This window comes from Strix aluco, chromosome 21 (assembly GCF_031877795.1).
Source record: "Strix aluco isolate bStrAlu1 chromosome 21, bStrAlu1.hap1, whole genome shotgun sequence".
NCBI lineage: Eukaryota > Metazoa > Chordata > Aves > Strigiformes > Strigidae > Strix > Strix aluco.
Window position 1 is genome coordinate 11247505 of NC_133951.1, and position 23362 is coordinate 11270866.

A 23362-nucleotide genomic window follows, 5' to 3' on the forward strand; every position below is an offset into this window, starting at 1 on the left:
AGTAATAATCTCCAGAGATAATTTTTCTATACTAGGTAATTAATGTGATGACAAAAAAAAACACACAGTGTTCTCTTCCTGCAAAACTCTACAGTATGTTTTTTCCTACAACGTGTACTTTTAGCTCTGAATTTTAAGAGGAAGCTCATAGGTACAATGTAGAATTTACATGTGGCTCCTGATACTGGTAATAAAATGACAGCACATCAAAAAACATTAAGGCAATCTGGTTTTTGCTTTCTCCCCTGCTTTTTTCTTTTCTTGTTTACCATCCTGTCTGTTTGCATCGGCTGTTCTGCACCGCTATGCACTGTGACACCTCCTTCGGTGAAGTGCCGCAGCGTGCCGTGCTGCTCCTCCCCACGGGGCTGCGAGTCCCGGCGCTCTGCTCCTGCTTTTATTCTCCTCCGAAAGGCAGGAGCCAAGCAAACGGCTTTGAAAAGGGGATGCTATAGCGTGTGGGGAAGAAGTGTATGAAAGTGTAGACGTGCCCCTGAGGTGGGGTCCCCAGTCCCCCTCCTCATGGCTGCACTTCTGCACCACAGCAGAGCTGCGATGTCCTCACGTGCGCAGTGAGGATGAGTACGGCTGAAATCCCCTCTTCTGCGAAGGGAGAGGTGCGTGTGTCTTCGTGCGATGCTGGATCGGAGCAGCTTGGTTTCTGTGTGCTGCAGAAACGCAGGAGAGGAGGGAAGCCGGAGCACACGTGTGCGGCTGGGCGATGCAGGCGGCAGCCTGGGGGACTGCGTGGGCTTTCTGGGCACGGCAGCGATACCGCTGCCACTCGCTGGGCTCCGCACAGACATGTGAAGGGGATTTTTTTAGACTCATAGATTGGTGTGTGTTGTCACAGGGAAGGTTCAATAGAAGGGGTCTTGTCTGAGCTGCTCTGCATGTGTTAGCTGTCACTGTCGCTGGCGTTCGCTTGGTTTTGCAGGGAGCAGCCTGAACGCTGACGGGCAAAATCCAAACCCCTGCTCCTAGCCACACCCCCGACCAAAGTCTCCTAAAATAGTAATTTTTTCACTGACTTCAATAAGGTTTTGAACGAGGGATTGATTCTACTAGCACCATGATGTTTACATTTATCTGAAGCCTATATTAGATTGGTCACTGTGAGGCAGGCTGAGACCCTGCATGCTGCTATTTAGGGTGCACAAGATGCACACAGCATTGGTGCCTTTGTCTAAACCAGGCAGGAAAAATAAGGGTTACCCCTAGCATGGCCCTCTGAGAAACTTGTGCCAGGAACTAGCTAAAAAGCATGGTGAATGATATAGAGACAGCAGATCGCAAAGGTGTTGCACAGAGGGCAAAAATGGGACGGAAGGTCTCATGTGTCCTTTGAAACAGGATGCAAATATCCTCTTGTCTTAGACAATGATTTGGTCCCTATTACATCTCCATATGAGCTCATCTCTTCTGGATTTAGACACCTAACCTTTCAATAATCTCTAAATCAACCGTATGCATTTTAAGTGGAGCTGCAGTTTTTCTTACAAAAGTTAAAGCCGAGGAGCCCTGTTACTTGTGCAGGGAGCAGCTGAAGACTGATTTTGCAGAAGACATAAAGGGTTGGACCAACTTGTTTTTAAGGTCTGTACTTAGTCACTTTTGACAACAGCTTTTAGGAACACCCGTCACAAGTACACTTACACACAATTTACCAATCTCATGTCTTACTGTGAAGCTGTAGACTGTTTTTCCCACTTCTCCCTTTTCTCCAAATAAAAAAGGCATAATACGCTTTTATCAAGATGCTGCTTAATTCCTCTTTCCTTTACAGTCCTTTTACTAATGATTCTTTCCTAAAGCTGACTTGGCATCAATTTAACATTAGTTCCAAGGCTTTGTATGAAAGATAAATGCAGCTGTGCTCACACTCTGCTAGCCTGTCTTCGCCTGAGCACTGAAATCATGTCACCCAAGTGCTATGACTGATCTAAATTGACAAGAGTAAAGATGAAAAAAAATCTGGGTTTTCTGGTAAAGCATACTTTTCAGAGATTTTTTTTTTTTTTTCTTTCTTCTTGTCTTAGCAACTAGAAGTTGTTTCCCAGAAGCAAGCAGAAGGGCAGAGTGGTTCTCTAAGTGGTGTTTCAGGTAATTAATAGCAGTGTAATTGAGGAGCGTTTTGCCTTGCTGGGTGTATTAGCCAGCAGCGTCATTCATGGCTCCCTGAAGCTTTCCCAACACCTCGTGAACTGCAGTTTCTTTCTCTGGTAAAGGGCATTGCTTTCAGCTTGGCTGGTCAGCTCTTTTGTTCAAAAGGAATAACTAGGCAAGGCATCCTCTGGGGAAGGAGAAATCAAACTTTGCAGGATTCCTGAAGTTTCATGCTCAGGTTCCGAGACTTCCTATCTGCCGAGCGAATGGTCATCTGCAGGGGAGGAAACGATTGCCCGAATTTCAAGCACGGGGTTGGTGGATGAAATCACTTCTGTGGCGGATTGCACACCAGCACAGAGAAGCAATGGCTGGCTGGCCATGCAGGGAAGCCACAGCCCATGTTCATGCTGGGATTTTGCTGTTAGCGCAGAAATTTCAGCTTCCTTCCTACAATGCAGTAATTTCACTGCAGGGGGAGGTGGCTCAGCAGCTGCAAAGGATGGGGCTTGCATAAGGGTTGGGTTTAAGCATTAGGAAAAGCTCCCTAATGGGCTGGAACCCACTCCTCAAACCTGTTTTGATATGCTAATCAGATAAATACCCCCTCTGTAAAATATCCTTGCCAATCTGGGAATGATAGCTATAGATTTCATTTGAAAAATTCCCATATAATTTTTTGAGAATTAGCCCCACAATTCCACTGGCCGAAGGAAACCTTGAAACGGGGATCCCCGATGGTCACAGCTGTGTCGGCTGCAGTGTGAACTTGACATACATCACCACTGCTCTGTGCCACCCAGTTTGGGCCAGTCTCTTGCAGTGAATAAGACTTGGGCTGGACTCTACAGAAGAGAAACCCAGGAAAGTCTCTCTGGCTAAATCTGTTAATCCCACGTATTAGGTATCACTTTTTGACTTACGGAGAAGGTATTCTGAGCTGTCATGGTCATAGTCATTGTCTTCAGGGAAGTGGTTGATTCGGAAGCAATGTCCTTTGTAGATTCCTAAATGAAAACAAAGCAAAAATAACCCATAAGAAATAGAACCAGGTAAATGTGCTTCTGCCAGCTCTGCTTTATTTCCTTTTCCTCCCAGGTTGTATAATTACTTTCCTGTAGGTCACTGATTTTTTTTAATGACATCACGAAACTATCTCTAAGGTCATGAATTTTGGGCAGATTGAGCTGAAGCCTAGCTGAAGGAAGGGAGAGCCAGGACTCCTGGGCTCTTTTCTTCAGTCTGCACTAATACCGTTCTCTTGAGCTTTTTAATCTCTCTGTGCTTTACTTTATCAGTGCTGTGCTTATCTTACAAGCATACTGAGTTTGCAAAGCTGCTTTTTGTTCGTAGAGTGACTGTCACTGTGGGTCCCTGCTCTATGGCTGGGACTCCACAGCAAAGCCAAGTGCCAATCTAGTGCTCATCACCCCTCCTGTCTTGTCAGTGAAGTGCTGGCCTCCCTCACCAGAGCTGGTAAATGGTGAATTACTCTCTAGGCTTGGAAAACAAGTCCATAAATCTCATCCTGCTGCAATTTAAACCCATATGTTCCCCTCAAGGTTGGCTCAGCTTTTAATGGCATATTTGTTTAGTTAACTGGGAGCCTGTGCAGTAAGTCAGGGCATGAGTGTGCACTCCTGATACCTGAAGGAACAACGCCAGAGTTGGCTGGATGAACCCCTCGCTCGACTGAACAAGAAGAGGTTCAGCACTGTCTATCCGGGTAAAGCTTTACATTAGTATTTTGTATTATTTTCTATCACAGTTATCATAGCCACATCCAGTCCTAGCTGCAGTTGGGTAGCTGAGACTGCCGTTGCACGGTGAGCTGCGCAGGGACCTCTCTCCAGAGAGCTCTCTGCAGGAGCGAAGCCCCGAGGTGCGATTCTGCCTTGGTGCTTTCATTATTCATTAACCAGCGCTTTCGTGCTCAGGAACATACATCACCCAGGATGAGTTATCCTCTGCACAGGAGTTTCGGTGCTTACAGCTTGAGCTGGCAGAAGGATTTAAAAACCATCAGTTAATACTACTTTAACAGAAGCACAGCTGCAGTCTGTAGGATATAAATGTGGATTTATTTCACCACCTATTACCAATGATTACAAAGATCTCAAAAGAATTACTAATCCGGAGGATTTCAATTGCACCCTCTGAGTGTCAACTGCAGGTTTGCTACTACAGTGCATTTAATTCTTCCAGTAAATGATGTATCTACTCTAATTGCGGTAACGGCTCGGGCTTTCTCTGCGCAGCACTTCAAAGGCTGTGAAGAAGAAGTAAGCGGCTCACGTCACATCTGGAAGTGACACACCTGTCCTGTCTGCCAGGGGGACAAGAGCACTTCAGCTGGGACCGCTCCTGCTAAGCATGTTTGCCTGTGCATCCCTCTGTTTGCCATCAGCTGGGTTGCTGCTCCTGATGGCTCTCCAGCAAAGCAATCCAAAATTTAGATTTTAAAGATCCCAGTGCTTATTTTTATGGCAGTTCACGCAATGAAACTAAATCACTCCCAGAGTAAGAGCGCCTCTGAGACTGGATGGTCATTTCTTTGAGTCTCTTCATTATAGTGTGCCAGTTTAGAGGAAATACATTCAGAGTATGATTTTTATTGTCTCCTATTCATTAAGGAGAAAATCCAAATAATCTCACCCTAATTTCCTATGGAAATAGGCTTTTCAATGACTCTGTGTTTGTGTGTGTATAGGTGGGGCCATCTCTCAGTCTGTACGTACTTCTCCAACAACTTTTAAGGTAGTTGGTTGAATTTATCCAGAGCTGATAGAAACGTAGAAGTATCACAGGTACTCAAGCTCACACAACTTCCGTGAAGGAGAGAGCTCTGTCCACCAAAGGCTGCTTTGTGAACTTTGCACATTCACAGAGCATGGACATGGGCAACAGCCCAAATAAATGCCCCACTTCCAGAAACTCAGTTACGAGACAAGAAGTCTGCAAGACTGAAATGTCCCCCAAGCCTCTTGTGTTTGCAGCACTGATGGATTGATGGAGAGTTTTGGCCTCTGTAAAATGGCCTTACGTTATTAAACTTCTGAATGAAATGGGCCCCTCAGCAGAAGTGTCTCTTAGGCGGGGGCCATGAAGCCACCCCTTCCACCGTAGGGCTGAAATGCATCAGCAGGACAGGATGGGCTGCTAGTCGCAGTGTCTGGGCTTTTCCTCTTTTATGGTTGGAGACCTTCATTTCCTAGTGCTTGTATCTGGAGCCTTTCACATGAAAGAGTATTAGCAAGTCTAGCAGAGGTGAAAAAAGAGGATAATTAATCCCAAACAGAAAATTCTAGACAAGCTTGAGAGTTCCTTTCTATTTCCAGTTTTCAGGAATACTGAGATTGGTCATTCTGGCCAACTTTTTATAGAAATAGAAAATTACTCTGAAATTTGGACCTGTATCAAAGCCTGGGAATCCAAAATACTCTTCCCAATATTTTTGCATTAGTTCAGATCATAGATATTGGTTCAGGGTGCTCTCTAATGTCTATGGTATTTGATAGCTAATAACAGCAGCAGACTGGATATATTTTTTCCATAAATTTAACAGGTGTCATATAACTCAGAAGCAGCTTATTAAACTCTCGGTGAGGCTTGAAGTTGCTATCAAGAACTCTGGTGAGGTATTGAGGGCTCTTTTAATCCACAGAGTATCAGAAAGAAAGTCTTGCTAGGAAATGTAACAATATCTTTTTTTCATAATGATGGACTTTGAAAGTCAGATTTGGGAAAAATTAAAACTAGCTGGGTGGAAGCTACTGAAGCAGTGGTCAACTTTAAAAGCACAACAGCAGAGTCTGACTTGTGCTTAAACACAAAAAATAAAAACAAAACAAAACTGAGATTTGGTAAAATACCTGGCTCCATGCCCTTAGCGTGTAAAGCGACGCAAAAGAACAAAAGCCATGAAACAAGAGGTGGCAGAAAAGGAACCACCTCAATTAAATTCAGTAACAACTATTCTACAGCATCTGCACAAGGCCTGAACTCCTCGAAACTCCTCTCAAAGGCTTCACAGAGGATGCCTTGAAGAAATGTGTAGACAAACGTGGCCACTGGTCCACGCTCAGTAAGGCACACATGGGCTGCTTTCCACACCAGGATGTGACGTGGAAGAGAGATTTTTTTCTTTGCTTGCGTATGAGGATACAGTCCCTTATACACTTTGGAGAGGAAGATGGAATATTTAACTTCTACTTCTGTACCCACTAGAGAGACATAAATAAACTGCAATCACTGCCTAACAGATACTAAAATATTGAGGAACTCTTCTGGATACCTCTTGAGAATACAATATAACATCCCACTGAGACGCTGTAAGTATTACTCCTTTCTTTGAATGATTACTGATATGTTTTAAATGATGTTTTTAAAAATACAAATATTACAATGCATTTTTTCCTCATAATAATAACTTTGTTCTGAATTTTGAGGTAGGACTTGAGGATCTGTGTTAATGATAATGAAGAGGCAAATTTTCTGAAGTGTTGCTTATAGTGTAAGAACTTTTTTTTTTCCCATCGGTTGCAGTGTACTTAGCTGGCATTTAAAAACCAAAAATTGTTTCTGAGTCGGTTTTACTCTGTGTTCAAGGGCTTCTCCGACAAGGTTAGTACTTCCCAGTCTCACTAAGTGTTGTTCAGATAACTATAATTAGAGTGTGATGTGCTCAGATAATGTGATAAAGGAGGAACTGTAGTGCCTAAGTGAAGATTAAGCTTTGTTTTGGGGTTTGAGATCTCAAAGTACACAGAGTTTTCAACAGTAAATCAAACCAGTGATCCCAAATTCTGATGACATACTACCTTCTCCTTGCTCTTTCTCAAATAATCCTTTAATAATCCTGCCTGTACCATTGCAGAATTGTTCACTGGGGTTTTATTTTTTGATGACTGAGAGCAATGGTTAATGCTGTAGGATGCAAATGCTTATTATCTTTGTTTGTGGCCATGCATTACATGATCACGTTGTTGTTGGCCATACTATCAGCCATGTCTTTGAAACAGCCATTTCCCATAGTTAGTATTTATCAACGACAACATACCCTTCTGCCCTGGAAGTGTTTGCACAAATCAGCACTGGAAGATAGAGACAATATTTGTCAAGGCAGGCTGTACTTTTGTTTTCTCCCCCCACAATCCTGAAAATTATATACGACGAGATCTTTCCCTGACACTAGTGTTCTGTTGTAATTTAAAATTACAATTTAAAATGTTTCCACCACGCAAGACGCTAGCAGCTTTGCAGCAGAGGACCTTGTCTGTGGGGTACTTCTGTCAATAGCAATCTTTGTCTCCTTGCTCTGAGCACGAACTTATGGGCGGCGATATCTGATAGCAGTGCAGACACATGAGGAGAGATTGGTCGAGCTGCCACCTCCTTCTCCATCAGCAGCTTCTGCGGGCTATTGCTTGATTAACTATGTCATCTTCCAGCCCTCTTGCCTGCCCTTCTTGGTAAGACTATGCAGTAAAACATTGGTTTTGGGACTTGGTTGAGAACCCTTTCTTGTCTTCTCATGGGACACCAGACATTTGCAACCTCCTTGGATCAAACTCTCCCCTGCCAACAGGCCACATGCTTGTAGCTCTTGAGCAGCTACAGATACTCAGTGTGAACACGTGCTCAGTGCTCACTATTAATAGAGTTAAGCGGGGTTTTCTCCTGAGGGGGGTTACACTGATGGAATGAGTGCTATGAATGTCAGCTGCAGAAGAGGTCGCATGGCTACAGCAATTACCTGCGGGCAGGTAAATACAACCCATAATTGTCCAGCCTAAAATCCCACTAACCAGCTGATTTCTTTCTGGCAAATGTGGGTCTTCTGGGATGGTTTGAAGATGTGAAAGGAAATGATTTTCAAGATCATTTGACAGCAAGGGCTTGCAGATACAGGGAATACAAGTTGCAAGGAGCTGAATGTATATTTAAAATAAGGCAATTAGTAAGGAACCATGGGAAATTTGGCCTGCTGGTTCTGCTTGTTGCATCTATTCTGTGATTAAATGCCGTGCTTCAGTTCCAGAGCCAACTGTTAGCCTGATTTACTGAAACACTTGAATATCTGAATGTTTAAATGACAAGTTTTCTGAATATATCAGCACAGAGAAGGCTGACTGACAGATAACATCGCAGACGACAAGAAAAGCGTGACATGAAGAGTGGGGCCGTTCTAACAGAAGTGGCCTGAACACAGTGTCCATCTAAGCATGCCGTGTGGGACTGGGTTTCCTTAATGGCATGGCTTTGCACTTCCCTTGGACAACCTCTATTTATAGTGAGAGAGAGCGTGTCAGCACCGGACTCTGCCAGGGGAGAAGAGAAACAGTTACATATTTTTTTCCTTAGGAAGATTTCTCTGCTGACAAGTTCTGAAATCCTTTGCCGCATGATTTGAGCAATAGTGAGCAAAGGAGATCAGACATGCCAAAAAATGTTTCTCTCCACAAAATTTATAGCACAGAGTCTATCTGTGCACCGTGTTCATTTCTTTGATTTTCCACCAGTACAACTTCTCTGTCTCACTGGATTGACGCACAACAGCAAATGCAGATGCTGAGTTAACTTCCTTTTCTCTTCATTCCTCTCATCATAAAATAACCCTTGAAAAGAGGAATGGGTGGTGCACCTCCTTTTCCTTTCAAAACTTGCTTTGTGGTGCTGATGGTCAAACAGGGACTATTATGGTCCAGAACTCTCCACTCAGGCCACAAGGAACAGCATTAGATATTTTTCTGTAACTTGGCACTTTCTATGTTAAATTGTCCTGAGTTCGATTATTTGTCTCCTGCTGTTTGCTGAGAGTTTCACAAGCCTGTCCTTGCATTACTTGAATGAGCACAGATCCTGTGAGTCTCTGCCAGAGGATGTTTAATGCTGTCATTATAAAAGAAATCATGAAGTATTGATGCAGGTCATGTGCAAAACACACCCCATGTGAATTTGCTACCCCACATTGCTGCTGTAACACTGCCTTCAGCGCCATGGAGGATGGAGCCAGCAGAGAAAGAAGCCTCAGGAGGTTAAATACACATTTATTGGGTGTCTGCCTTTGAGAAAAGTTTGGCTGTTGTGAGCCTTGCGAAGCTGGAAACTTCAAAGCATGGATTGTTTTTGAGACAGATGCTGTCTGACACCCCCAGAGTCCTGCCAGTCCAAGAAATATTTGTCCATATGACAGTTTGTATTTTTGTTTCATCCTGAAGATGAATTTGATGAAGAGCACTGCTAGTACCTGGGGTTATTGTCATACTTTTGCCAGGGTAGGTCCTGTTTTCAGAAAATGCTTAGGACCTAAAAAGATTAGAAGGCCCTTCCCATAACTGTGGTCTATCATGGTACCATAAACGAGCTGACCAGCATGAGCTGTCCATGTGTGTCATGGTCAGGCTAAAGCAAATACAGTTCCACTGAGTCTTTAAAAAGAATTTAGCCCGAACCTTAACCATGTTTCTCTACAGGTGTTGGGACAGTGAAACAATAATCTTTTATTTTTCCTCATAAAAGTCCTTTCCTTCTTTCTCTGTCTTTCATCCCATAACTCAGAATTCACTTGTTTCTCATTGCGGGGAGCTGAACTGCCTACTTAAGGGCCAGATTCTGATTTCAGTGCAGTGGATTCAAATCTGTCTCACCCAGTAACAGTGATATCAGAATCTTCTCTTCTCCCTTTGATTGCTCCCCCTCTACTTCCCGGGCAAAAGGAAAATTATTTTAAAATGTTGAAATGTATGAAATTTGCCCCACTTTCTTCCTTAGGAGCTGTCAGCTCTAACAAACCCTTTGGGTTCTTCTTTTGATCTATTTTCAATTGTCTGGTGGGCAAAGCAAAGCTCCTCCTCAAGTCTCTTATTTTCTTATCTTCTGCTGTGACATGAATTTCTTCCTCTTCCAGTCCTCCCCCTCTGCTGCCTATAGACCCTCCGCTGCTCAGAGCTTTTCATCAGTCCCCTCAATCCCACGTGAATAACTACTGGTCGCTTTTGCTCCCTGCTCCATCTTGCTCCTCTTTAACGTTTTTAAACGCAAAACACCTTCCTGGTGTGTTTAACACCTCATGAGGGCTCAGACCGCCCCGGTGGCAGCGGCGCTGGAGGAGACAAGTGAGGAGCAGCTTGCAGCTGCTTCTGCCCACGCGCTTGCAAATGAGCTGGTGTTGGCAGGGGATCGTGCTCCGTTCTCACCCTGGCCTTTATTCTTAGTGCTTGCCATTCCCCTCAAGTCTGGCAAAAGCATGTTTTCTCTAGGAACAGGTCTCAGTTTATCTTGTCATTTGACATGCTCAGTCCCATCATCAACCTCACTCCATTTCTTCTCTTACCTTTGCATAGTAGTTAATGTTCCCTCCTGCATTTATCATAGGCTTTCTATGAGAGAAGAGACTGTTTTATACCACCACTCTCCAGTATTTACTCTAGGATATTACAATCTGCTTTCCCCAACGTGCCTGCACTGTGGCAGTGTCTGATCTGATTGCCTTTTGCCGCCTGCAGCCTCTCCTTGGTGCTCCTCTACAAAGCCCTCTCTGTTGGAAGCAGAGGCAGCTCACAGCTTCTCCTTTCACCCTATCCCTGCAGAATGAAGGTTGTGCCACTCTATTCCTTGCACTGCTTTTTTCTACAGTGGTCTCCAACTGTAGTGGAGCTCATTCTCCGCATTGCAGAAGAGCCATCTCCGCTGACCTGAGTGCCAATTCCACAGCCATAAATAGCGACCAGCGAGGTTCCCGCTTGAGCAGTTTGACCTTCATGTCATGACCCACCCTTTTCTCTTCTAACACTCTTGAGTTTCCCGTGGCCCGGATGTGGTGCCTTAGCTGATCTCCTCGACACCAGTGGATGCTCACCATTGCTCAAAGAAGTTAACCACATAGGAGTAGATGTATCTCACTCAGGTGCTGAAGAAGTTCTGCTGTTGGGTGGTGACTTCTAGTTCTGGCTTTACCAATTTTACTCTTTAAGCAATGTTATTTTGGCATGCTGCAATCCAGGACCTAACACCTGAACGTTACTTTGTACAGCTTGGTAAAGCACCTCCAGATTCTGGATCACCTACGCTAGAAGGCATCCAGGGAAATGCCTACAGAGGCTCAGTTGGTTATAATTCACGTGGGTATATACAGCCTTAGCAGCTGACCTTCTGTTTTCAGCTGGGTAAATATCATCAAAGATGTTGTGCATGTGTATTTCTGTGTAAGAAATGAACAGATGCAGAAAAGATGCTTTGCCACAGATGACTTTAAAAATTCTATGACAGCCTTTTGTTCCATTATAAGAGTTTATTTGAGACCTTGAGTGATGTTAGAAAATCCGTGGCAGTGAAACTCATTTCCCGAAGATTCACCTCACCTGCACATCTGGGAGCTAATAAAACACATCACAGTGTCTGGCTGCTGTCCTTTGAATTCTCTTCAGTCATTACAAAGCTGCTGCCAAAAGTACTAAGTGTCCTTGTGCTACCACAGTGAATACCAATAGTATCAGAGAAATGTAGGACACAGCGAAGTAGGTAAGAGTTGATTTTATGTTACATGTTGTTTTGAGCTACTTGATTTCCATTTTCTTTGAATGTTCCCCTCATAAACCAGTATTTTGGCCACAGAAGTCATGATTGAGGTTATTCAGCAATGCTCCTGTCCCTTTCCCAGGTGCCTTTCCTTAGTCAAAGTGCAGATAAAACAGCGTGCTGCGTTATTCCACCACCGCTGCTGCGGCATCCCCAGCAGCCCCTCTGTGCATTGCTGACAGTCTTCCCACTACCATTCGCAATTTGCTCCTTATTAACCATGTCCTCTTGTGCTACTGCTTGGATGGCAAGGTGGGGGAAATTTCGGGGGGGTTCTGTGGCTTACTTTAGTCATTTTTCTTGCTCCTTTTTATGGAGCTTATTGAAGGAATGACTCTGTGTTTTCTAGGAAGAAATGCTGACGTACTTCCAGCCCTGATGTTCAGTTTGCATTTTGTAAATCATCTGCACAGGGAAACAGGGGCAATTCCTCAAATTGGGTATGATATGACTTTTTTTGGGAAATGTTGGTGACGCTGCTTGAGGAACATTTTCAAATCAGAGCTAAGTTAGCCCTGCCATGGCGAGCGTTCCCATGCCTGGCTCAGTTCCAAGAGACTGTCAACATTTCTAGTTGTCATGGGGTTGTTAACTCACTTTCCTGTGTCTGCTTTTCTATCTACCACCACGGCCCACGCTTGCTGTGTTCTGCCTTCACACCTCGTCTCGTCCTGCATCTCATGCCGCAGTCCTTTATCCCGGCAGCCCAGAAGTTTGTCTCAACACTCATTTCCATACTTTGCTCTGCTGCCACTTTGCCAAAGCTGTTCTGTAGTTGGCTTTTCTACCTTAGCTAAAATTGGTCTAACACTTGAGACGTTGGTGTTGGCTTCTTAGGTGAGCATCTTCACCCATCAGAGCTTTGAACTTAGTCACTCTCCAATGCGTTTCCAGCTCTTACTTACATTCTGGTCCAAAATGCTTTAGTGACCCAACAGTGCTTTTGGCACAACGAGTCAGAGACTAACTTGGTATTCACAACTGGCCATCACCGCCCCGACACCTCAGGAAACTGTGAGAAATAGGCTGTGGTGGCATGTATGCTAGCCAGGATTCAGGTATATCTTGATTTGGACCATAATCCACCTTTTTTCCCTAATATTCTTGACCCTGACATACATTCACTGGTACAAAGACTGCTCATTCAAGCAGATCGCTGCTAGTCCATCAATCATTATGAGAGGGCTGAAATGCCAAATTGTACCGGATGCAATTTTGAGAACAGATAGTCATTTTGTCTGATGAAGCGTTCATATGCTGCAAAATGACAAATCGTGTTTATTTTCACATTGTCAAACTGTGCTTTTTTCCTGTGTTGGCACAATTGGAATCAAGTTTCCCTTAAGGGATAGTTTGGGTTTTATCCATCTGGTTTCCCTTCCTTCAGTAAGTCATCAGTTCTCCCTCATTAACATGGTGATCAACCAGGGCTTGATGGTTTCACCTCTTACAATCACAGCATGTCTATAAAGCCTGTATCATGGCTTGTCACTACCTGGGGGAGGAAATTTAAGGAAATGGACATTCATGTCTCTTCAAAGTCCCTACCGAGTTTATAATTTGAGACATAGTCATGGTCAGGTCTGGGGAATAGATACTGTTCTTGAACTAGATGAAACATACCCAGTACAATATGTGATGCTTTGTCCCTTGTATCTTCTGCCACTTCAACTTTCATACACGTGCAGCCTTGGGCTATTGCCTTCTCATTCTTAATTTCTACTTTTAGACCCTCTTAAACTGCCATTTTTTCAGGTTCCCGAAACATCCTTATTTTACAACAGGCAAGGTTTGCAGTTGTCATACAGCAGTCTAAAAAAGTAAGAAACAACTCTCCAGAATGAGGACCCAGGTAATCCTTGAGGATGTTTGGGGTAACATGCACAGAATGCACCTGGTGTCTTCTTCTGTAATGGAAAAACCCTCCAGATCTAGGCAGTAGAAAAATGGTTCACATTATTGGTATCCTTGTGAGATCTCTTGGTGTAGCAGAAGTTTACAAGGCATCATGTAATTACCTCTTTGCATAAAATGAATTATCGTGTGCTTTAATAGCAGGGAACGTCTCTAACCTGACATCTAGAACTGAACTCTTTCTTTACAAACCTTCTTTTGGCTCATTCGCACACCACAAAGTCATTTTTTATGAAAAAACCCCAAGGGTTACAGTGGAAAGTAGTGATACAGGAGCTCACTAGTTAACTCACTGGGAATATGCAGGATATTTGGACACTCCTGGAATCTTGTAATGATTGCATGTCTCTTCAATCCATGGTGGTTCATCATGAGATGATGGCATTGAGAGAAACGGTTGGATATTGAAGAAGCAATAGGGAAATTTCACTCCATAAACCATCTTAATTGCAGGGAATGCTTGCAATATGTCTGTCTTCATAATGCAGTGACCTTGAGTTGGATCTCCATTCATTTTTGAGTATGTCTTCCTCATTTCTATGCCAGCTTGTTGAGTTATACATAGAAGCTAAACCTCTAGAGATTGATCATGCACAATCAGTGATGCGGGACTGAAACAAGGCAGATGACAATGGGGAATCTAAAGGTTAGGAGAAAGGGGTGTAACTGCCAAACCCTGGTGATGGCTGGATTTGGGAAATGCAAGGCAAAGGTTTCAAAAATCATCTGCGTGATCTATCAGTGGAAAAGACACTCCACCAGGAGAGATTAGTGCGATGCATCCAAGAGAACGTGTTGTCTAGTTGAATACTCAGGGCTAGTGTCTAACCTTGGGAACAAATAACAGAGCTGCTGGTTGGAAAGAATAGGTTGTGAAAAAATGAAAGGAACAAAAATATTTTGCAAATGTAATATATCCTGGAAGAAAATAGAAAGGAAATATGCGGGACTTTAGCTTGAATTGGAGTTACTACTGACTTGGTTATTCCTGATTCCCAGCAGTATATGCAGCCCGTAAGGTGCCATACCCTCATGGAGGGTGGGTGCTGGCAGGGTTGGGTGTCTCAGGCATTTGGCAGCCAGGATGGTGTGTCCCTGGCTGTGGCCAGCCTCGTGTAGGAGATGGGGCAAGCTGGTCTCACCGGGGCATGTTGAGAGGGGAAGAAAAATGTTGAGCAGCTCTGGGGGAATAAGGGCCTGAGAAAGGAAGGCAGAGAGTGATGTAAAAAAGGAGGGGGGAAAGGAGTGCTTTGAGGCAGAGTGGGGTGGAATGGGAGGTGGTTTGCCGGGGAGAAGGAAAGGAAGCTTGGAAGAAAGTGGAAGGGAAAGAGAGCTGGGGAGGAGGAGGAGGAGGAGATGTGAAGGGTGGGCGGTGGGTGGCCGGAGGCGAGAAGAGGGCCTAGGAGGAGAGCAGGAGCTTGGCAGATTGGTGGTGCCTGCAGAGACAGGGACCAGATGGCGACCTGGGTCCTCCCTGAGCAGCTCTGCCTGCATCCACAGCCCTGCCCAGCCAAAGAATCGGTGCTCGTACTGCTGACAGAAGGTGAGGGGATGCACAAATCCACTGCCTGATGAAAATTAAGAGCCTGAAACTTATAATTCCCAGAACTGATTTTAAATTATTACAGTTAACAAATGAGCTAATAGATAAAAATGGAGACAGCTACCAAATAGATCTGTTTAAATTAACATATGCAGAAGATATTTCATTTGGCTCCCCCACCTGAAAATTTCTATTTCCTAATGCAAACTAAGCAGTGACAAATAAAAATGAGACTGCAAAAGCAACATGACCTCTTTAAGCTTTAATTATTCATTAGAACTGTTTTCTTCTCTGCTGAGATTCAGAGCAACACATTTAAGCGGGTTCCTCTCAGGTTTATGGAAGATGTAACTTCCTTGTTACACCAGCTAATAAATACCACAAAGCACAATGGCCCAACAATATTTGTAGAAACAGCATTTGGGAAAATGTGTTTAATGAATCAGAAGTGTCTTAATCTAGTCAGTCTTGAAAAGCAAAGCATATCATGCAAACTTACAATGCACTAAAGCACAGATGCATAAATATTTTATTGTCGAGATTTCCGAGTTTACTTTCAGTATTTCAGAATTGCATTTTACTATGAAATGTCTCTACCTGCATTGGGGAAAGATAATGGTGGTGGTAGCTTTGGGCAATCCAATCTGGGATCTCAGAACTGGTTTTAAATAATGTACCTGAGAGTCCCAGCCCTTATCAGCATCAGGCACATCTTCCACTGTAACCAGAAATGCTTATTGCTTTTTGCTGTCCTAGAATGGCATGGAAGTGACTGGCAAGGTTTACAGCTGGGAGGAGAAAACCAAGAAATTTTCCTTTTGCTGGAGACTGGACAAAAGACAGGGGCCCCTGTGCCCGGCTGCACGGGGCGTTGTGCCTTTGACTCCCTCACAGCCCTCCCTCATCAGTCCTTCATCTCTCTCCCTGCCCTTGTATAACAGCATCTCAGGGACCATATTTCCTCTCAATTTTTGAAAGCAGGAGAGGACCAGTTTGTCACCACCTTGGTGAGACCTCCCGAGAGGTACGCAGCTCGGGAGGCAGGCAGCAGCTCCGGCCGCCTGGGAACGGTGCCATGCACAGGGGGAGATTTACAGCTCCTCTCCCCTTCAGACACTTCATCTGGCGTGATGCAGAGCTGACAGCTCCTCATTTCCAGGTATTACAAACTCCTCTTCCTCCACAGGAGCCTGTACAGGCTGCCTGGGGTCCCACACGCTGAGCCCCCACCCCAGACAGCAGCCCCTGCAATGGTCCTGGCAGACAGGCACAGGCAGCCGAAGGGCAGCCTTCCAAAACCCGCTTCTCTTAACGGGGCCACGCTCTGGTACTTACTCAATCTTTACAACTCAGTGATATGCTGCCAATATATTTTTGCCAAGGAGACAAAAATACGTCTCTTCTTCCTACTCCCTCAGCCTCTGAAAAATCTCAGTTGTGTGCGAAGAGACTGTGTGCGCGTATATGTGTGTATATTTAGGGGGGGAAAAATAAGAGTTTCTGTTAATTTATTTTCCAGTTGAAAGTCTGCCTTGTAACCAGGGAAGCACTGTTTTCACCGTGTATAAATTTGGGCAGCAAAGCCTTACTTCGTGCTGAGCAGAAATGGCAGCGCGTGCAGTGGGAACTGGGAGCAAAGCCTTTAAGTGCCCCATGTCCCAGGTTCTCCTCTCTAGGATGAAGACATGATGGCTTATAAATAATTTGGGATTTTATGGGTCAAAGAGCCCTGTATTAGCAAAGTTGCCTAATGATGGAGAGGCATAATCCTTCTAAGGTGGGGAGCTCTCTGTTTAAAAGGTGCTTCAATCTGCCCAAGGGCCAGAGAGACTCCAGGTATTTAACATGTTAAGTTAACTTTTAATTAAGGAAGAGTGTCTCACACAGCCATGGTTTGGGATTCTAGCTATGCTCTCTGAATGGTTTTACTTTAAAGGCACCTGGTACAAAGAGGAGGGATGGGATTGGAGGCTTTTTCTAAGCTTCACAGCAACTTTGCAAACTACATGCTCAAAAAAGGTGTATTTCTTTTTCCTCCTTTCCTTTCCTTTTCCCCCAGACCTCGCATGACTTCAAGGCATTAACATCAAATGTTAATGAAAGTTTGCCAGGCTTCAAGGGCTGTGAAATGGAAGTTAAAAATCCTGCACCATAGGATGGCTCTAAAAATACTCAGTCATGTCGAAATATCAACCAGCTCCAGCAGCTCTCCTGCACACAGCACTATCGATGCATCAGGGCTTTTTCTCCTAAATAAGCTCTTGAGAAAGTTTGCCTAGTGACTATAGATTACTCATGCTCCATAGACTGGATTCACTGGGTTATGTGCCAGCAAATACCTACTGGAGAGTGAGGATCTGCCGTGTCATTTAACTCTGACAGTGCCCCGAGGGAAGAGCCAGCACCCGAGGGGGGATGCACCAATGCATGGCTGCTCTGCTGTGACTCCATCCAGAGGACTCATAAATGTGGCGTCCCTCCCCCAGGATGAGCACAGCCTGAAACACCAGCCCTGTGGATTTGCAAAGCTGAGGTCTGATGCCAGCCCGCTCACCAGTAGGGTTAGGCTCCAGAGCTCTGCTCTTTGGTGTCATTTATTGTCCAGGGTGCTGGGGTTTGTAGGCTGAGTTTCTACTTTTTAGGCATGGCAGCACCTAAACCCCTCTGCAGATCTGCTCCTAAGGGCTCTCAGGTAGGAGAGCCGTAACCCCATGAGATGTCAATGCTTTTCTGCAGCAGCTCCACATGCCTCAGGCGATCTTAGTTGATGCATCCTGCTAACCAGTGAATACTCAATATGCCAGATGCACCTTCATTGACTTCTGAGGGGCTCCAGCAGAGATACTGTCATCCCATTGTGTGTTAAAGGTTGATTTTTTTTCGATTTTTTTTTTCTAACAGTGCTCTCATGAGTGGGAATCCAGGAACTGGTTTTCCAGCACCACAGACTCCTTTTTCTTCTTTCTCTGAGAAGTGCAACATACTTTCTCCCCGTGAAGCAAATGAGGAGCCTGAACACAATGATTTGGATCGTGACTTCAAGCACAATCTTGAGTACGGTGTCTAACACATTCCCATCACAGGAGAAGCCACGGGAGGCTGTGACTCAGCTGCTCCTCTGAGTCACGCAGCATGATGCTCCCCTGCTCTCGGGGGACAGCACTTTGCCGTTAGCCTCTATCAGCAATGAACTACGGCTCTCCCTCGCTGGCTCAGACCTCAGCGAGATGTCTGGACCCCAAACTCTGGCCATTCCCCATGTCAGGGGATGGACAAGGGACACCGAGAACGTGTCCCCAGCCCGCAGCACCAGACCCAAGTGGGGAATTTGGTTCAGGTGTGTGCAGAAAGTTTCGTGTTCCCAGGCAGGGGCAGGCTGCCTGGTCCCACTCCAGCCCTTGTAAGTACATTGTGAGTCAAGCTCAAATTGCTATTTTTGAGCAAGTCACTAGAAATAATTCATGTATGTGCAAGTTGAAATTCTGCTTAAAAATCACCTGCTGCCTTGGAAGCTTAAAACCTGGGAGATCTACAGCAGCAGGTATTGAATTTCATTTTACTAGGTTCTTTCCAGCTGTTACAGTAAGCTTAGATCCTCACCCTGCATTTCTTCACTTTAAGGATCTTTTCTCATGCAAATAATGCCAATTCTAGTGCTGGCAGGACCAGCTGCACATGTAAGTGTTGTGAAGAATCTGCCCCTTTAACTGGACCAGATAAAGTCTTGCACCAAACACTGAGACGCATGATACTTCTTAAGTGAAAGTGCAAGTAATAAACCTTTTTCTTTTAAGGATTTCAAAATAAATTTCTGACTATTTAGTTAATTTATTTGACGGTATGAACCGAGGTTTTGGAAAGCAGGAAGGTGCAGGTTTATGTGTGTTAACTGTGTGAGCAACAGTGCAAAAGGAAAATGCTTTTTCATCCATATGAGCTTCTGTAAATTGTATTCTATTCTTAGGAGAGTAAACATAACATAAAAAAAAAAAATCTAATAATTTAAACCTTGCAGGAAAAGAGGCAGAAGCGATGGGAACCTCTGAAATGATAAATGTATGAATTTATTCCACTGCCACTGTGGGGTTTTAAATTAGTTTTATTTTTCTTTTCTTTCTTGTTGTTGACAAGTTGGGTTGCATTGCTATACAGTTATAATGTTTACAGATAAGAAAATCTTGAAGGTCAAAGATTCGGTTCTTAGTTATTCTTGTATAAGGTAATCTTCTTGTGTTGGTGACAACGGGGAATGATCTCATGTCGCCATGGGTACCTGAATCATTCCTGTCTAACAGCAACATTCTCCACTCCTATCCCCTCTCCTTAAGTTCTTGCATAAAAAAAAAAAAAAAAGATAGCTACAAGAAAAGCTTCATGTGTGATGCAAATGATGGACTGGAGGAAACACTTTTCTTTAAGAAAGTGCACTGTGCCAGTGGTCTCTCATACTGCACCCACACACAATTGGGGTGACGAATGAGTTTGTACTTGACTGCGACCAGTAAGAATTTTGCCATGAATGCTCCAAAATGCAGACCGAGTCCAATGTGTTATCAGTGTTCGTTACAATGCCTACTTGTAGACATCAAAACTGCTGAAGTTCAGATGGGTAACTTTGTCCCCATGGTAGCCTTGACCAGGGCGACACACAGCAAACTCAGCTGCAGCTGTAACTTGTGTTAGACCAGCACGAGGAAACTGAAAAATTACTGATATCCAGATTTTGCGGCAGAAGTGAGACCATCATCTGCCCACAGCTGATCATGGCAGGGACATGGCAGGGAAAGCAGAGAAGCACGGTGGGGGGAAAAAAAAAAAAAAAAAAGACAACCTTAATTCCACCTTCCCCTGTTTCTGCAGGTTTAGTTCAGTGCTCTAATACCTGCTGGATGTAGCTTTCCTTGACAGTTTTGTAACATCTAAAGGACAGAAAAGAAAATGAAGAGGAAGCAAAGTGTACGGGCCTTGATCGTGACAGGGCTACAGCTCTTTGTTAGCTTTACTCCCTGCTACAGCATGAAAGTTTTTGGTCTCTGCTAAATCGTGCTTTGAGTCAATGTGGATGGATCATGTACATGAAAGACCAGGAGCAACAGTTTCTAGAGGCTGACAGCATGGTTGTGGATCAAGACTTCTGCCTTTTTCTTTATCGATGGGAGGGACTGAAGTCTAAATTTGCGTCTTTGTGCTGAAAGTCTTTATTCAATCTTATTTTAAGGGGAAAAAAACCCACACAACAACAACAACAACAACAACAACAACAACAACAACAACAAAAAGAGTACTCTCCAGGAAGGGGGATCCAGCAGTGCACGCTACACATTTTTCTTGATAGCAGGATTTCCTTTTCACTAAACCATTTTTGACTCCAGTAGTATCCAGCAGCCAGGTAAACCAGAAACCTCAGCTGGAAGATTTAGACCTGCAGTTTCTGGCAACGGGACAATATAGTAGAAATCAGATAAACCAGCTTGTACATACCACCTTGCTGTGAATTAGGACTGTTCTTGCATTTCACTGTTGTACAATCAATTTTCAGAATAAGAACCTTTCTTTTACATGGTCGGGGGGTTAATTCAACCCTGGAATAAATGGGCAGCTAACAATGGGCCAAACTCAGCTTGGATGTTGCTCTAGTTAATTAAGAAGAGTAGCATCAGGGCTAAATTTGGCAAGGAGTGTTTAAGTGACTGCCTTCAGAGGCAGGGAAGAAAAACCCTTGCTTAGCTCACTGCATCCAGCTCTTCAAATGCAAATTAACCTGTCAACATCTGCATGCAGCCACACAGGACAGCTGCAAAAAGGAGCTCCCAGCACCCAGAAGAAGGGCTGGAAATGTTTAGTTCCAAACAGCTATTTTCTAAAATAATTTCTAGTAAATAAGAATACATTTAAAGTGGTAAACTGAGCATCTGCTACATGAAACGAATGGAGGACAGCATGTGAAAAGAAACATATGTCAAGTATGCACTTCAGATGCATTGACTACTTGCCTCCAAAACAGAGCGAATTTAAACATATTTGCAGCAAACACTGAGAAAAAATTGCCTCTGCAACCCAAAGAAGAGCCTCAAATAATAGCAGAATTTAAGTTTGGCCATACCTTGCCTTTCCTGTGGTGGAGGAGAGCAGATCACTGTATTTTGGCTGCTGCCTGGCTGCTTTAACTGAGGCACACGTGGGGAATGCCAAGCCCAGACAGCTTTTATTTGGATCAAACAATGTCCCTTTACCAGTGCATTTAAAACCCGAGCAAACCAAGTCACTGCTGGAGCCAAATCATACCAGATTCAGTTCACAGGAGGGAAGATACGAAAACACCCCTGCGCTTTTTATAAAGTATCTTATATGGCAGCAAAAGAGACGGTGACAACCTTACTCGGACTGATTCAGCAATGCGTACAGCAGGAACGAGCTCCAGCGCTGGAAGGGGATTGCTTGTGACTCAATCTCTTTCTTCAATACACTGCAACTCAGGGAAATTGCATTTCAGTATTTTGTTGAGCCCATTATCCTCAGACAAAATCTTTACTGACTTAACTGAAGCTCTTACTTACAAAACAAGTACAGGATAAGGCCCCTTCAGCAAGAAAGGAGAGGTTGGATTTCAGCTCTAAAGGGTGCAACTCATTTTATGAGGCAGCATGCGGGAATATTTCACTCTTGCTTTCAGTATAACAGGGCATAGGATAAGCTCTGATGTCTCTTTTTTTTTTTTGGTCAGGGAACAATCTCACTACCAAACCTAGGACGCTGTGCCCTCTGTCAATCTGCTGAGGCTTTGCTGAGGTTTTGCTCACGCGGCCGTGATCTCTGGGTGCAGCCATCTCATATGTCCCCTTAGGAGAGAGGGAAACCAGGATGGAAACAAGCCACCAGCAGCTTCTGCAGAAATCATTTTGCTATGATAATGAGGTATAATTAAACAGGAATTAAAAATCCCCTATCTATAACCCACGGCTTGTGTCAACACTTCTACTCATCTGTGGGTTTTTAGCCCAAGTCAGCACTGAGGAAATAGTGAAGATCTTTGACTCAGTTGACAGCATTGGGCTTGGTCCCTTTCACCTCGGTGTACCATAGCATCTTACTAACTAACACAAAATGAGAAGAAGAAAGAGAAAAGCCTCTGGAAAATCCAGAAACCTGCCAGAAACAACTGCGGTTCCCAGGGTGAAGCTCAGAAAGGAGATACCGCTTTCTGCCCCTTTGCAGCACCTTTACCTCTTTGCTTGGGTTTTGCTTCGATATTTTTTTTCCTCCTGATCCTGGGAACCACAATTATGGAAACGAAGAGCCTCAGTTGTAACAGTGGTGAACTGACATGGCCCAGCAGCGGAGCCGGGGTTTTAATCCCCTTGGCTTGCAGAGCAGCACAGTATGCTATTGAGTGTGTTTCCACCATGGCAACAGCGGTGGAGCTCCAAGAATTCGATTTCCACAGTGCCCCTGGGCCTTGCCTTGACATCTTCATTGTTTCACAGTGAAATAAATAAATAAAAATCCAATAGTAGTGTAAAAGCAGTGCAAAATATGGAATGCTATAGAACAGGGTTACTTAATGGTTAATTTAGAAAGGAACATATCATTAAAAACGTATGAAGGTGGCTACATATTGATGCTGTATAAATATTTAAAAGGATGCCTCTCGTAAGGGCAGCGTTTCAAGCTACACCTAAAATAACGTGTGCGAAGGAAAATTAAAAGAATATTTCACCATTCAGACTTGTTTAATCTGCCTTTGAAAGGCTTTTTCAGCCCGGCTACTGAATATTAGTATGGGAAAGGATATCAGACAAAACTCATTTTTGGTGTAATTCTACCAAAGTCAGCAGAGTTAAACTGAAGATGATTTTTCTGGCCTTTTAAATAGAGTGTAATTTTCTCCATGGGTAGTTATTAAATGCTATTGAGAGAGATTGCTGCTGCTGTTGGAAGGGCTTTCTGGAGAGGTCACTCTGTCCCATGTGAATAGCACCAGTGAAAAACCAGAAGGCTTGTAGTTTTTACAACTTGAAGAGTCCCTGGGGGCTCTAACTACACCGCACATCACTGCCTGACCCAAAGCTAAGAGCACATATCTGTTCTGAGTTGAGATATCCTGGCTTGACATCCACTCCTACGTTGCAAGAATTCTGCCCGTAGAAATTGTTTAAAATATTGGAGGGGGCATTGCAAAAGATATGCATGTGGACATTTGGTCCCATCTCTGTCAGAGAG

The 23362-nt window shown here is 44.1% G+C and overlaps 1 protein-coding gene across 1 annotated transcript in view; it reads right to left on the reverse strand.

Annotated features, from left to right (window-relative positions):
• Positions 1–23362, reverse strand: part of CACNG4 (calcium voltage-gated channel auxiliary subunit gamma 4) — a 43798-nt gene that overhangs the window by 7384 nt on the left and 13052 nt on the right. Inside the window, exon 2 of the mRNA XM_074847526.1 lies at positions 3030–3113. Coding sequence (XP_074703627.1) covers positions 3030–3113 — 84 coding nt within the window. The remainder of the gene's footprint in view (positions 1–3029; positions 3114–23362) is intronic.